General features: G+C 42.2%; 1 protein-coding gene and 1 long non-coding RNA gene across 9 annotated transcripts in view; both read left to right on the top strand.

Annotated features, from left to right (window-relative positions):
• The window catches only part of LOC137232411 (uncharacterized), a 100,475-nt gene that overhangs the window by 10,766 nt on the left and 72,608 nt on the right, over positions 1–17,101 (top strand). For all 8 annotated transcript variants that reach the window (XR_010947022.1, XR_010947023.1, XR_010947024.1 and 5 more), the window contains exon 2: positions 4,160–4,244. This is a non-coding gene — a long non-coding RNA (uncharacterized lncRNA). The remainder of the gene's footprint in view (positions 1–4,159; positions 4,245–17,101) is intronic.
• On the top strand, positions 5,198–16,055 carry ZNF589 (zinc finger protein 589). Its single transcript, XM_067752334.1, is given in 5 exon segments — positions 5,198–5,206; positions 8,822–9,044; positions 14,940–14,976; positions 14,978–15,366; positions 15,369–16,055. Coding segments are annotated over 5 exon segments (759 nt in total). The 3' UTR covers positions 15,470–16,055.

Here is a 17,101-nt window from a genome sequence, read left to right on the forward strand (position 1 = left end):
TCAACCACTGTGCCACCAGGGAAGCCCTCATGGCCAGTTTTGTTTCATCTCCAACCTTACTGGATTATTTTAAAGCAAATTTAAGACATGGTACTGTTTCATCCATAATTTCAGTCCTGTGTTTATCCTTAAAACAACTTTATGAGGTAAAGAGAGTCCCCCTTTGGGAGACGTCTGGTTCAGAGGGATTTCGTGACTTTCTTATGATCACACATGAACACCTAAATTGAATTCAGATTGCTCTGACTCTCAAAGCCATGAGTTTTCTGTGAGGCCTTCTTGACTTTTTTTCGTCCTAGAAAACTATTCAATGATAAAAAGAACATGGAGAATTCACCTTCTTGTTCTGATGCTTCATCCCATCCTTGCTCCCCTGATCCCATCTTCTTTTCTACACCAAAAGTGTAATTTACTAATTCTTGGGTACAGGACTGTGTAAAATGCTGTGAACTAGCCAAACAGAATGTAAGTACACTGTCCTTATTCTCAAAGAGCCAGTAGTCTTTGGGAAATAATGCATAGAAATAGGAAATAATGACACCTGGTAATTATGATGAAGACAGTTAAAACAAAATAGTTCAGGGAAAGACATGACTAAGTGTTAGCCCGTAGCTGTTAAAACAATGCACAGCCACAAAGAATGGTCTTAGGTTTTGGATTGACAATCAAATTAATGGTACACAATGCATTTTAACTCTGCATTAAGTCTAGGTAGCTTCGTGAAAGGATACAGGACAGAAAACATAGCAGCTACATCACTGGTATTTTCCTCAGGGAATTTTGCATTAGCGATGGTCAGTTTCCACGCCCTAGGACCACAGATACCAACCTTGATTGTCAGAGATGAGAGTGACTTGGGAGCAAATCACTTTCTAACAAGGAAGTAACTGCCTTATTTCTGCTGCCTCCCCAACACTTTATTGAGATTGCTTTGTATAATCTAGGTCCTTTGCATTTTCATTTAAATATTAGAATCAGCTTATCAGTTTCTACAGTGAGATTATTATTATTTATTTATTTATTTTTTGCGGTACGCGGGCCTCTCACTGTTGTGGCCTCTCCCGCTGCCGAGCACAGGCTCTGGACGCGCAGGCTCAGCGGCCATGGCTCACGGGCCCAGCCGCTTCGCGGCATGTGGGATCCTCCCAGACCCGGGGCACGAACCGGCGTCCCCTGCATTGGCAGGCAGATTCCCAACCACTGCGCCACCGGGGAAGCCCCCAATGAGATTATTTTTTAATATAAATTTATTTATTTATTTTTGGCTGCGTTGGGTCTTGGTTGCTGCGCGCGGGCTTTCTCTAGTTGCGACGAGTAGGGGCTACTCTTTGTTGCGGTGTGCAGGCTTCTCATTGCGGTGTCTTCCCTTGTTGCGGAGCACGGGCTCTAGGCACGCGGGCTTCAGTAGTTGTGGCACGTGGGCTCAGTAGTTGTGGCTCGCAGGCTCTAGAGCACAGACTCAGTAGTTGTGGTGCAAAGGCTTAGTTGCTCCGCGGCATGTGGGATCTTCCCAGACCAGGGCTCGAACCCATGTGCCCTGCATTGGCAGGCGGATTCTTAACCACTGTGCCACCAGGGAAACCCTAGAATGAGATTTTGATTAGAATGGCTTTGAATTTTTACATCAGTATGGGGGAGAACTAACATCTTAACATTATTGAGTGTTCTGGTCCATCAACACAGTATATCTTCACTTATACAGATCTTTATCTTAGGAATCTTACAGTTTTTGATGTACATGTCCAGCACATATTTTGTTAAATTTATCTCTCAGTATTTCATTTTTGTTTTGATGTTAGTGTATTGGAATGACACTATTTTTTAAGGTTTTTTAAAATAAAAATTTAATTTAAAAATAGTTTCAGATTTACAGAAAAATTGCAAGGATAGTATATAAAAAGAATTCCCATATATCCCACATCTAGTTTTCTCTGTTATTAACATCTTACATTAGTATGGTATTCTTGTCACAATTAATAAACCAATTTTTATGTTATTATTAACTAAGTCCATACTTTATTCAGATTTCCTTAGTTTTTACCTAATGTCCTCTTTCTGTTCCAATATCCCATTCAGGCTATCGCACTACATTGGTTGTCATGTCTCCAAGGAGGTGTTTAGGTCAGATATTTTATAGATTGTCCCTTAATTGGGATTTGTCCAATTTTTTTTTTTTTTTACATTTGGGACATTTATTATTACAAAAATAAACATCCAGCGTTCCTGTAACCAGAGAAAGTAGGTACAAATCCTCATTATTTTAGGCGTCACTTTGAGTAAGAGATACTGTTTTAGTATTCTTCAGCTGTCATACCTGAATATCACAGATTGGGTGACTTAAACAACAGACATTTATTTTCTCATAGTTTTGGAGGCTGGAAGTCCAAGATTAAGGTGCCAGCAGGGTTGGTTTCTAGTGAGAACTTTCTTCTTGGCTTGCAGATGGCTGCCTTCTCACTGTGTGTCCTCACATGGCCTTTCCTCTATTCACATGCACATTCCTGGCATCTCTTCCTCTGTTTATAAGGACACCATAACTTTATGACCTAATTTAACTTTAACTATCTCCCGAAAGGCCGTGTCTTCAAATGGAGTCACATTGAGGGTTAGACTTCAACCTATGAATTTTGGGGGGATGCAGTTCAGTCCATAACATTCCATCCTCGTCCCCCCCATTCACATCCTTCTAGCATGCAAAATACATTTACCCCAATCCAACAGCCCCAAAAGTTTTAACGCATTCCAGCATACTCCAAGTCCAAATTCTCATCTATTTATCATTGAAATCAGGTATGGGTGAGACTTGATGTTTTTTCTGATTAGGCTGAGATACAGTTTTCTGGGAGGAACACCACAGAGGTGAAATACTCTTCTTATCACATCATACCAATGGTAGATAGTATCAGCATTACTTACCACTGTTAATGTTAACCTTGATCATTTGGCAGAAGGAGGGTTGTCAGGTTTCTACACTGTAAAGTTACTACCCTGCCTTCCCCATAACTTATACTCTGGAAAGAAGTCACTATGCAGAGCCCACTTGAAGTGTGGGTACAGTCTACCTCTTGGAGGGTCGAGTAACTACATAAATTGTTTGGAATTGTTCTGCATGGGAAATTTGTCTATTCTCCTCCATTTATTTATTTATTTGATTTATTCATTTATTTATATCAGTATGAGTCATGGTTATGTATTTTATACTTTGGGTTATAACCCAGTATCACTTTATTTTGTTGCTCATATTGTTTCAGGAGCTCTTTAGTTGGTTCTTGTGTCCCTTTGACGTACTCCCATTATTGTGGTTTTTTGCCTTTTTTAAGTACTTCCTTACTTTCTGGCTCTACAGTATGCTCCAGGCTCATTTTGTTTATGTCCTGCTCCAGTCCTCAGATCAGCCGTTGCTCCTTTCATTGGAGAATGATATTAGAAACCAAGATCTGTATGCTAGGTGTGCCCTTTGCTACTGGAGTGTCATTGCTTCCAGGCCCTCTCGGCTGACAGAGAAAAGAAATGTGATTGTGTATACTAATCTCTGTATATACTCGTTTATAAATATTTCTTTATGTAATTATATTAAGCTAAAGATGAGTTTGTTCTGATGCCTCCAGCTCAAATCCATTACCACATGGATCATTCTAGCCTCCTCACCTTGCTTATTCTCCCACCAACAGTGAGAAACCTGACTTCCACTATTCACCATCCATTCACTTAATTTTTCAATTCCAGTTTATAAGTATAGTGACTTCAGAATTGTTTACCTGTGCCCCTGTGGAAAACAACTTTATCAATTAGCATATAGTACTTATTTATATATAGTTCCTTTTGTCTACAGACGCTACTCATTTCCAAAGTAAGCTACTTAGATTAGCTCCTTTTTTCTCCACCACCTTTAGGGAGGTTATTTCACATATTTGTAATACATTTTTTTCACATTCTTCATTCCATCCTGGGATCCTCTGACCTCCTAAATGAATTTTTAAAATTTACACACATTAAGGTTTATACTTTTTGCTGTAAGTTTCTGGGGTTTTGATAAGTGCATAGTGCCATGTATCCACCATTACAGTATTATGCAGAATAGTTTCACCCCTCTAAAAAAAATCCTTGCTTCACCAGCCAAACCCTCCTGTTTTTTTTTTCCTTTGGCTCCACCACACAGCACGTGGGATCTTAGTTCCTTGACCAGGGATCGAACCCGTGCCTCCTGCAGTGGAAGCGCAGAGTCTTAACCGCTGGACCGCCAGGTAAGTCTCTGATTTTGTTTCTTTAGCCTGTTTTTAAGGTGAGTTACATTGATTGCTTTTCAAGTGTTGAACCAGCTTTGCAAACCTATAATAAGTCCCCCCTGGTTGTGGTGTATAGTTCTTCTTATACATTTTTGGGTTTGATTCGCTTGTATTTTGTTGGGGGTTTTTGTGTCTGTATTCATGAGATATACTGATCTGTGGTTTTCCTTTCTAATGTCTTTGTCTGATTTGGGGTATTCTAATGTCTTTTCTGGTATTAGGATAATGCTGGCCTCATAGATGAGTTAGGAAGGGCTCCCCCTGCTTCTGTTTTCTGGAAGAGGTGTGGAAGTCTTTTGTGGTACAAAAGTTTTAATTTTGATGAAGTCCAGTTTATTTTTTCTTTATGGATCATGGTTTTGGTGTCATGACTAAGAACTCTGCCTAGCCCTAGGTCTTGAAGGTGTTCTCTTATATTTTCTTCTAAAAGTTTTATAGTTTTACATTTAAATCTAATATCCATTTTGAATAATTTTTTGTATAAAGTATGAGATTTTAGGTTGATGTTAATTTTTTTACCCATGGATGTCCAGTTGTTCCAGCACAATTTGTTGAAAAGACTCTTCTTCCTCTATTGAATTGCTTTTGCACCTTCATCAAAAATCAATTTGATGTACTCATGTTGGCTTTTTTCTGGGTTCTCAGTACTCTTTCATTGATTTGTGTCTATTCTTCCACCAATATTATGCTGTTTTGGTTATTGTAGTGACCAAATAGTAAGTAATAATTTTAATATCAGGTATAGTGACTCTCTCACTTTGTTCTTCTGCTTCCTTTGCCTTATCATATAAACTGTAGAATAAGCTTGTCTGTATCTACAAAAAATCTTGAGATTTTGATAGGAATTGTTTTAAATCTATAGGTGATTTTGGGGAGAATTGACATCTTCACTGTGTGAAGTCTTGCAAACCATGAACATGGTGTGTCTCTCCATTTAGTTAGATCTTTGCTTTCTTTCATCACCATAAAGACTCTGTACAAATTTTGTTAGATTTATGTTTTAGCTATCTCATTTTTTTGAAGTGATTGCAAATGGCATTATGTTTTTAATTTGTTTCCATGTGGTCATTGCTAGTATATAGGAATGTGATTGACTTTCGTGTGGTCATCTTGTATCTTGTGGCCCTCATGGACTCATTTATTAATTCTGTGATCTATTTTGTAGATTATTTTGGATTTTCTACATAGACAACCATGTTATCTGCAAATAGGGACAGTTCTGTTTCTTCCTTACCAAATGTCTATGCTCTTATTTCCTTTTCTTGCCTTATTGCCCTGGCTGGAGTGTTTGATTACTTTTTGAGAACCAAAAATTATTTATCTTTAAAGTCAGTTCTCACTTAAATATAAAACATTATACTGCTTAATTATAATAAATAGTAATAACAGATATTTACTTCATGTCAGGCATTGATCTAAGCACTTATTAATTCCTTTAATCCAACAACCCTGAAAGTAGATGTCATTATCAAACCCATTTTATAGATGTAGAAACTAAGACAGAGAGGTTATGTAAGTTACCCAAGGTTACATATTTTATAAAGTAATGGAGCTGGGATTTGGATTTGTGGCATTTGGTTCTGCAGGTTGGGTTCTTAACACATCCATTGTGCAAAAATCCTGGCTTTTCTTCTAGCTGAGCCAGTCTTATGCTTAAGTGAGGGAAGTAGAGGGGGAAGAGAAGGAAATGGAGAAGTTGCTGGAACATGAAAGACACAAGGTGTGAGCAAGAGAAAGTGTGAGACCTGATGTAAGAAGAATAGGGGAAAGATTATTAAGAATATGAGGACCAGAATATGCCAGAAGAAGCTGGTCATGGAAAGCTTGAGAGGGCCCCCACGCCATTCCCCCCATAGGTCTTGACTGCCTAATTGTGGGTCCCAGCTTGTTGTCTAGACATATGTCTTCCCTCCTACACTATACAAAGCCTGACTGCCTGGGCTGTCAGGGTGTGTATTTGACATCCCTCCCCAAACCCACACACCCAGTGATTTCTTTCTTTATACCTAGTTTCCCACTCTCAATTCAGCATCATTATTATTCTTTACTCCTTTTGCCACTTCTGTGTATTGGATTTTAAATCTATTTTAGAATCTAGCTCTGAAGCAAGACTGCCTAGAAGCTCTGGCTTGGTAACCTTGTGGCTCAGTCCACCACCTCAGCCCTCCAACTGTGGTCTTTGATGTGACAGAAGCTTAATTAGTTTAGTTGTAGAACCTGGAGTATACATCACCAACTCCTAGGGTGTGAAAAACCACTTAGAAGGTGGGCTAGATAGAAGACTGAAATAGACCTGAGAATAGGAGGAAGCAAGTCAGAAAATAGGCATTCAGGGTGATCAAAGATAGCTGAGAATGATGTACACACGTCCCTCAATTCCACAGACTGAAGGAGCTTGGTAGTTAAAAATCTAGGGCAAGGCAGTAGTGACACAGACAACCCAGAGGTTGCAGCAGATGGTAATGGATTAAATAATGCTTGAATTCAATAGAAGTAAGTAATTTGGTGACTACCATGAGACTTGAGGGCAACACCACCTTTTAGGTATAACTAAAGAGAGAAAATGTCTCTGAATATACCTATTCTAATAAGAAGAGACCTGATGAGAAAGCATGTGGTATGGTTCTAGTATGCAGAAAGTTGAAGCAAGGTTTCTGAGACTTGGAAGAAATAAAGAGGTGAGAGAAAACTGGTGCATGACAGAAGAAAAAGCAGCTTGCAGTGAAGAGAATAAGGGCTCTGGAACCGTGAAGGACTGTTTTCCAGTCCTGTTGTTTTCTTGTCATTTGGGGAAGTTCTCTGGGCCTCAGTGTTCTTTCTCTGAAATAAAGACTGTAATATCATTCTTACAGTGATGATCTTGCGATGTAGTTTCATAAAATGTAAATATGTTCCTTAAAAATTTTTCCATAGGTTAAGGTTAAACTTCATTTAACTGGAAATGCCATTCTCAGGAACCACTACTTGCCATCCTCCCTGCCAACCATTTTATGTATTCAAATATTGCCCTACACATTGAGCGAGAGGTTGGAGGGCTTTACAAAAGGCAATGTCAAAATATATACAGTGATAGGGATCTTATAAATCACTTTTCTCAAGCAGAGAGATCTGTGTGTGAGTGTGCATGTGTGTGTGTGTGCGTGCGCGCGCGCACGCACACACCCAGTGACCTTTATTAAGCTGGCCAGATGTTCAGTACATACTTAAGTCTTTTTTTTTTTTTTTGCGGTACGCGGGCCTCTCACTGTTGTGGCCTCTCCCATTGCGGAGCACAGGCTCCGGACGCGCAGGCTCAGCGGCCATGGCTCACGGGCCCAGCCGCTCCGCGGCATGTGGGATCTTCCCGGACCGGGGCACGAACCCGTGTCCCCTGCATCGGCAGGCGGACTCTCAACCACTGCACCACCAGGGAAACCCCTTAAGTCTTTTTTTTTTTAAAAATACATTTATTTATTTATTTACTTTTGGCTGCGTTGTGTCTTCGTTGCTGCTCGTGGGCTTTCTCTAGCTGCAGTGAGTGGGGGCTACTCTTTGTTGCGGTGCGTGGGCTTCTCTTGTTGCGGAGCATGGGCTCTAGGCGCGAGGGCTTCAGTAGTTGCAGCATGTGGGCTCGGTAGTTGTGGCTCACCGGCTCTAGAGCACAGGCTCAGTCGTTGTGGTGCAAGGGCTTAGTTGCTCCATGGCATGTGAGATCTTTGCAGACCAGGGCTCAAACCCATATCCCCTGCATTGGCAGGTGGATTCTTAACCACTGCACCACCAGGGAAGTCCCATAGTAGGTCTTGACCAGGCTGGTTCACTATAGTGCCCCACCTTGCCTCCTTGCCTGCGCTCCCCATCTCACCCAGACCCCACACATAGAGACACCTCTCAGAACCCACACACATGACTGGTTCAGGCAGCAACTGTCTACTCCTGATGAATGCTCTTAGGCGTAAGCCTTCAGAGCGGCCGATAATTTGGCAATTAACCAGCAGGCTGAAGGAATACAGTTTGAATCCTTTGATAAAGCTTGGCGTGCCTCAGCACTATCTCCTTTTGTTCAGAGAAATATATTTTAATCAGTGTTAACAAATACTCATTCTAGACCTGGCATGAGGCACTCACATTTTTCTCTATAGTCCGAGCTGCCTCTTATTTTTTCTCTAATCTTCATCATTTCTTAATGCCCAGTATAAGCCCTGCCTCTGTGCTGCCTTTCCTTACTTCTATAGCTTGTCTTCTACCCTCCATTCGAATTTCATCCATTATAAGTTGTCACATTCATACTCCTGAACTCTGCTTTAATGTTTTCTCATTGATTCAAAAATAATTTTCCCAATTAAAATGTAAGTGTTTTAGGGCAAGGAGTGTGTCTTATAGATTAGTCCTGCTTTCTGCATGTTATAACACCAAACCAAGTGTGGAGTAATGCCCAACCCTGCAAACCCTCAGATCCATTACTTATGTAGCCAGATTCTTCAGGACAGCCAGTTCCATTCTCCATGTGAAAATTGTTGGTGACTTGATGAGTATGAATTTGTTGGTTGATTTAGGGACCAGTGAAATTCGAGGGTGTGGTTGTGATTTTCACTGAGGCAGAGTGGAAGAGACTGAGCCTTGAGCAGAGGAACCTATACAAAGAAGTGATGCTGGAGAATTTCAGGAATCTAGTCCTGTTGGGTGAGGGTATGTTCTCTTTCCTTAATTTTTCCATTCATATATTTATTGACCATATAGCCAGCCAATGTTCTAAGCTCTTAGAACACATCTCTGAATAAAACAATAAAGCATTTTTTTGGTCATTCTAGTATAGTGACATATACAATAAATAGCATATATAAGTAAATTATGTATGTTAGAGGATAATAAGCTCTACATAGTTTTAAAATATGTATAATATATACAAGTATAAGTAGAGCAGAATAAGGGGGATCCAGGGTGCCGGGGTGTAGAGGCAGGGGTGGGTGATCAGGGTAGGCCTCTGTGAGGAGATGGGTGTGAGTAAAGGCTTGAAGGAGGTAAGGAAGTTAGATATGTGGATGTAGTGGGAGACTCTTCTGTGCTGGGGAACAACCAGTGCTGAGACCCCGAGATAGGAAAGGAAGGAGGCCGGCGTGATCAGAGCACAGAGAGCAAGGAGGAGAGGAAGGTAATAAGAGAGGCCTCTCTGTGTCCTAGAAGTTAAAAAAGCTTATAGTGTAATTAAATCTGTCCGTTTTGTGTTTTATAGGTTATTTGATATTATAATCATATTTTTCTTCATTTATTTAAAACCTGAAACAGATTATTTGTCTAGGATGGTAAATACAAAATTATTCTGGATATTCCTGCATTCTTAAGAGTCCTGTTTTCAGACTTGCACATAAATTTCTGTCAGAAGCTTTTTCAAGAATTTCCTCTATTTGGCATAGCTATGAATTAATTAGTTCTGATTTATTTTTGTCTGCTTGGATCTGTTACGAACTGTTTTCCTCGGTTTGAAATGGCCCAATTTCACTCCATTTGGCTTCTGACCTAGTTTCTCCATCTGTCTCAGTGAAGAGTCACCCATTTAAACTTGCTTTCAGCTGGCCAAACTAATTTGGTCTTGTTTTTACCTTGTTTCGTCTGGTGGTCTTCTTCTCTGTCTCTGTGCTCATGCATTTCATTGATTCTGAGAACTATATTAAAATTATCTCAAAGTAAATTAATCTTTACATGGAAACTTTGGATCCTGTTGGGTCCATTTCATACTTCAAACTGTTTTGCTGCACTTGATTCATCCTTCCTTTTCTCTATATATTTTTCTTTTATTGATGAATTACTTAAAACAAATCCCAAATAATGTGACATACCACTCCTAAATATATCACAATGTAACTAATAAATAAGGACTTTTTTTTATATGTAACCACATTATCTGTAGGGCTTCAGTATCATCTGACACTTGGTCTATGTTCAAATTTACCTGATCATCTCAAAAAAGTCTTTTTGAGAATTTGAATCAGGATCCAGACAAGATCCACACATTCCATTTTTTAAAAATATTCCTTAAATCTGTATCAGTTCTTCCTCCCTCTTCTGGTTTTTCTCTCAAGGCCGTGGATCTGTTTGTAATTCTCTGAATCTAGAATATAAATCTATTTTAGATAATATTCTAAAGTAGTTTTTACATAGTAGATCGTAAATCAAGGGAGAATAGTTTTGAACTTTATCAAGAAGTGTTCACCAGGGACTTCCCTGGTGGCGCAGTGGTTAAGAATCCGCCTGCCAATGCAGGGGACACAGGTTCAATCCCTGGTCTGGGAAGATCCCACATGCTGCGGAGCAGCTAAGCCCGTGTACCACAACTACTAAGCCTGCGCTCTAGAGCCTACAAGCCACAACTACTGAGCCTGCATGCCACAACTACTGGTGCCCACATGCCTAGAGCCCGCTCACCACAAGTAGAGAAAGCCCACGTGGAGCAGTGAAGACCCAATGCAGCCATAAATAGATAGATAGATAGATAGATAGATAAAATGCCATTTGCAGAAAAAAAAAAACAGACGTGTTCATCAGCATGAAGAACATGGGAATTTCCCTGGTGGTCCATTGGTTAGGGCTCGGCGCTTTTACTGCCGTGGCCCGTGTTCAATCCCTGGTCAGGGAACTAAGAACCTGCAAGCCGCGCAGCACGACTGGAAAAGAAAAAAAAAAGAAAACATCACATGACCAATGGCATTGCTGGTTGTAGTGTTTGAGTTACCACCCATACAGCACACCTATGTCTGTCACCAATATAGTATACACATGTCATCAGTAAGGCACATCCATGTCTGTCTGCATTTGTAACTGTCATGTCCACAGTGATCTGCCTGTAGCTGTAAGCATCTCATTGCTTCATTATGTCTCCTAATGTAGTCCTGTGAAATTCATATTGAAATACATAATTTTTTATTGTAAATTACTTGCTTTTATTTCTCTTTTATATTTTGGTTAGGGCATTACATTCTTTTTTAAAAATTCTGTGTATGGGGACATTTTATTAAATATGAATCTCATTGCAAGACAGTAAATGAGATGTTACAAGACATAGACTATGAAAAGGAGGCTTTGATTCTGACAGTATTGAGAACGTGTCTGTCTTCTGCCTAACCTTTTAAGTTCTTTCTTAATTAACTCTGTTCCTATCACTTATTCATGCAAAAGTATTTATTAACTATTATATGTTAGGTCCAGTTCTGGGTTCTTGGAATATACCAGTAGTATATCTGGGAGAAGGGTGTTCCAGACATTGGAACCAGCCAGTGCAAGGCATCAGGAGGGAGTTCAGTGTGACTCAGATTGGAGGGAATGAAGGATGGAGTATAGATCGAGTCAGAAAGCCGATAGGTTGTGAAAGAATGTGGAACCCAGTGGGCCACTCTCAGGGCTTGGTTTTTACTCTGAACATTACGGGGTTTCTTGGGTTTTTTAAAAATAAGGTAAAGAGTTCTATTTATTAAGAATGTAGAATAAAGAAGGAAGAGATTGGAATGGGCTTTAGTCACCTGCTCCCATCCCATTCTTCTATTCCTGATCCCAGGGCAGAACTCTCATGGCTCTAGGGAATACTTCCTTTGGATGGATGAGGGTCCTGGCAAGATTGGTCTCAGTAGATCCTCTGGAGCAGCATGGCTTAGCCACCCCTCATTCTGTCCTGAGAGTAGTCAGTGCAGTTGGACTGGGTGTCTGGAATCTCCTGATCAGGAGATCTGGATGGCTTTGTAGCCCTAGGCTGTGGTCAAAGCCCAGAATACCTCCTGTCCCCAGATTTAATCTATAGGCCAAATTTGGTTAGTTTTTCCCCAAACAGATTGTTCTATGTCAGGGGGTTTAATTCTCACTGGCTTCTTTTCTCCAGAGACCTAGTCAAAGCAGCAAGAGTCTCATTATTTGCTTCGAAGCTTTTTTTTTTTTTTCCCTTAAGGACAGGTTTAGTAGAAAATAATTCTTTGTATGCTGATTAGTTCAGAGTTATCTGTGGTTTGTATAGTATTTAAGAGCACATCCCAAACCCTGTTTTGTTTCTTCTTTCTTTGTGACTGTGAACAAGTTACTTAACCCTGCTAAACTATTCTCTGCTGCCTTCTGCATTGGAGACACCAGACTGAGTGACTCCTACATCAATCCACTCTTTCTTCTCATAGGAAAAGTCACAAAGTACGTTCCCCTGTAGGTCATAGGATTGTTCTCTCTTGTTGGAAATAAACGGTTGTAGCTGTGTGTGTCAGTGTAACTGGTTATGGCTTAGGAGATAATTTTAGTGTAAGTGCAGATACAAAGTTGAAGATGCCTCTGATACTTACTTGGAAGATTATTTATTGGAATAATATATAGAATAATAGGTTCTGCTGTGGGTTTTTTGGGGGGGTTTTTTGATTCAAGTAAAAGATGTAAAATGTAAAAACTGACTACAGTACATAATCTGAATCTAATCATAGGAAAATGTCGGCAACATTGTATACATATTCTAGAACATGAGGAATGTTCCCTAAAAAAAGAACCCTATTCTTCAAAAATGCCAGTCTCATGAAAGAGACACTAAAGGAAACTAAAGAAACATGGAAACTAATTGTAATATCTGATAGTAGACTAAATCCTGTACTGTAGGGAAAATGCTATAAAGGACATTATTGGATCAATTGACAAAATTGGAATATATATGATAGTTAAAGTATTATGTAAATGTTAAATTTACCAGAGTTCAAGCGGAAGTTTTCGTGGGGCAACTGAGAAGGACACAGTTAAGATGGAGTTTCCAGCCCAGTGAGTCTGAGGGCCAGACCGTGACCCCATAAAGCATGATCTCCTGTCCAGACTGTGGCAGGTGTTGAAGCAACTTTCAAATTCTGCCCCTACTGTGGAAAACCTTTACCTACAGAGGAGCACGAGGGGTCCCAGACCTTTGTCAAGCCGTCTATGTCATCCTCCCAAGCTTGGACTCCTCCCCTGAAATCTACATTCATATATATCAGACTGCCTGCTTGACATGTATTGGATGTCCCATAAGTGTCTCCACATGCCCAGAACTAAGCTCCTAATATGACTGCCGCCCCCGCACCTGCCCCTTCCATAGACTATCCCATCGAGGTAACAGCAGTTCAGCTTATTCAGTTTCTCAGACCATGAAGTCATCCTCAAGTCCTCTTTCTCTCCCACCCCATGACTGCAGCGCTCCAGCAGATCTCATCATCTCTTCCTTTAAAAGTCAATGCCGAGGGCTTCCCTGGTGGCGCAGTGGTTGGGAGTCTGCCTGCCGATGCAGGGGACACGGGTTCGTGCCCCGGTCTGGGAAGGTCCCACATGCCGTGGAGCGGCTGGGCCCGTGAGCCATGGCCGCTGAGCCTGCGCGTCCGGACCCTGTGCTCCGCAGCGGGAGAGGCCACAGCAGTGAGGGGCTCGCGTACTGCAAAAAAAAAAAAAAAAAAAGTCAATGCCAAGGGCTTCCCTGGTGGCGCAGTGGTTGAGAGTCCGCCTGCCGATGCAGGGGACACGGGTTCCTGCCCCGGTCCGGGAAGATCCCACATGCCGCGGAGCAGCTGGGCCCGTGAGCCATGGCCGCTGAGCCTGCGCGTCCGCAACGGGAGAGGCCACAACAGTGAGAGGCCCGCGTAACGAAAAAAAAAAAAAAAAGTCAATGCCGAGGACTTCCCTGATGGCACAGTGGTTAAGAATCCACCTGCCAATGGAGGGGACACAGGTTCGATCCTTGGTCTGGGAAGATCCCACATGCCGCGGAACAACTAAGCCCATGCACCACAACTACTGAGCCTGTGCTCTAGAGCCCACAAGCCACAATTACTGAGCCCATGTGCCACAACTACTGAAGTCTGTGCGCCTAGAGCCCGTGCTCCACAACAAGAGAAGCCACTGCAATGAGAAGCCCGTGCACCACAATGAAGAGTAGCCCCCACGTGCCTCAACTAGAGAAAGCCCGCATGCAGCAACAAAGACCCAACGCAGCCAAAAATAAATAAATAAATTTATTTTAAAAAAAAATTTACCAGAGTTGATAACTGTATTGTGGTTATGAAAGTGAATATCCCGGGCTTCCCTGGTGGCGCAGTGGTTGAGAGTCCGCCTGCCGATGCAGGGGACACGGGTTCCTGCCCCGGTCCGGGAAGATCCCACATGCCACGGAGCATCTGGGCCCGTGAGCCATGGCCATTGAGCCTGCGCGTCCAGAGCCTGTGCTCCGCAACGGGAGAGGCCACAACAGTGAGAGGCCCGCGTACCGCAAAAAAAAAAAAAAAGTGAATATCCCTACTTTTATGAGACACACACTGAAGTATTTAGGGGTAAAGGGCATTGATGTATGCAGTTTACTCTCAAATGATTCAAAGAAAAAAATATATATACATATATGTATACACACATATACACACATAACATACAAATGTTAGCAGTAGGTAATTAGGGTAAAGGGTATACAGCTGTTCTTTGTATTGTCCTTATTCTTGCACCTTTTCTGTACATTTGAAATTATTTCCAAATAAAAAGTCCAAAGAAGTTGAATGGAAATATAGGTCTGGTGAAGCATGTCTTGGAGAGACAGACATTAACGGCTGTGAATGATTAATGGGCCAGATCTTACTATAAGACAAGGAAGAAAAGCCCAGCGAGCCCTTCCTCTGACTACTTTGACTGAAAACTTTCTTTCTTCAGCAGATTCAAAGCCAGGAGTCCGTCCCTGGCCCCTTTGCCCTCTGCCCTCTGGCCTTTGACGGTCAGCAATTTCTCAGCCACCATGAGCTCTGCAGTCATCTTATTCCATATTCATGTGCAGGAAATCAACTCCAACCAGGGGATCCTTGCCCAAATGACCACCAGCAGCGGCAGCAACAACATTCTGATAAAAACCACTGGGGTGCCAAAGCAGAAGATCAAGGAATGGGATCTACGCCTTTGTTTTGGAGCACAAATGAGAAGGGGACTTAAGTGGTTTTCTCTAGCCCACCCCAGGGACCACCAGTAAGCTCTCAGGGAGGCAACAAAGTGTTGAAGGTACAGCTCAGTCCAGCCCAGAGGGTAAGCTCTGGGGAAGCAGACAACATTCCTGAGAGGGTAGAACTCTCAGGATTTGGAGCAGTCAGGTTTAGAGGTGTGGACTAGGTTTTAGCCAGAAGTCAAACCTCTTCAGACACAGGCTGTCACGAGCGGAGATATCTCCTGTGCAGAAAGTGTGGGTGAAGCTTTAGCAGGAAGTCACATCTCAACAGACATCAGAGGACACACAGGGGAAAAGCCTTATATATGTGGGGAGTTGTGGTCAAGGCTTTATAGATAAGCCACCCCTCTACAACCACCAGAGTACACACTCAGGTGAGAAGCTTTATGTATGCAGGGAAGTGTGGGCAAGCTTTTAGCCACAAGTCACACACACACAAGGGAGAAGCCCTTTGCATGATGTGTGGGCGAGGCATTAGTGAAAAGTCAGACCTCATTAAGCACCAGAGGATTCACACAGGGGATAAGCCTTATGTGTGCAGGAACTGTAGCCAAGGCTTTAGGGTGAAATCACACCTCATCACACACCACAGGACATGTTCAGATGAGAAGCCTTTTGTTTGCAGGGAGTGTGGGTGGGGTTTTAGCCACAAGATAATCCTAAACACACACCAGAGGACACCCATAGGAGAGAAGCCTTATGAGTTGCAGGGTATGTGGGCGAGACTTCAGCCACAAGTCAGCTCTCAGCACGCATCAGAGGGTGCACTCAGGGGAAAAGTCTTACGTGTGCAGGGAATGTGGGCAAGGCTTTAGCCATAAGTCAGCCCTCATCAGACACCAGAGAACACACTCAGGGAAAAGCCTTAGGTGTGCGAGGAGTGAGAGTATGACTTTAGCAACAAGGCAGTTAGCAGCCACATCAGAGGGCACACTCAAGGGAGAAGCCTTGATTGTGAGGTAGTGTGGGTGAGGCTTTAGCTGGACATCACTCCTTATCACAGAGCAGAGGACATGCTCAGAGAGAAGCCTGACAGGGAGCGAGGGTAAGGTGTTAGCTGGAGGTGACCTCATAAGAAACACTGGGAGTCAAATCTCTCCACCATCCATTACCACCCTGCTAGAGCTCTGCGAGGGCTTCAGGGACAGTCTTCTGACCCCTTACACCCTCTGTGAGTGTGAAGATGGCAGAGGTCTAGCCTCTGAGAACAGAGGTACCAAGTGATGGTCCTCTTGGAGAAGTGGTCTTTGCTTCTACCTACTTCCTTCTTCAGCTGTGTCCTTCTGTTGGCTTCTATGACACTTTCCTGTTCTATTTTTGTCTACATCTCTAGCCTTTGATGCATCCTCTTTTTTTTTTTAACATCTTCATTGGGGTATAATTGCTTTACAGTGGTGTGTTAGTTTCTGCTTTATAACAAAGTGAATCAGTTATACATATACATATGTTCCCATATCTCTTCCCTCTTGCGTCTCCCTCCCTCCCACCCTCCCTATCCCACCCCTCCAGGCGGTCACAAAGCGCCGAGCCGATATCCCTGTGCCATGCGGCTGCTTCCCACTAGCTATCTACCTTACGTTTGGTAGTGTATATATGTCCATGCCTCTCTCTCGCCCTGTCACAGCTCACCCTTCCCCCTCCCCATATCCTCAAGTCCATTCTCCATTAGGTCTGTGTCTTTATTCCTGTCTTACCCCTAGGTTCTTCATGACTTTTTTTTTCTTAAATTCCATATATATGTGTTAGCATACGGTATTTGTCTTTCTCCTTCTGAGTTACTTCACTCTGTATGACAGACTCTAGGTCTATCCACCTCATTACAAATAGCTCAATTTCATTTCTTTTTATGGCTGAGTAATATTCCATTGTATATATGTGCCAC

Source organism: Pseudorca crassidens, chromosome 10 (assembly GCF_039906515.1).
Source record: "Pseudorca crassidens isolate mPseCra1 chromosome 10, mPseCra1.hap1, whole genome shotgun sequence".
NCBI lineage: Eukaryota > Metazoa > Chordata > Mammalia > Artiodactyla > Delphinidae > Pseudorca > Pseudorca crassidens.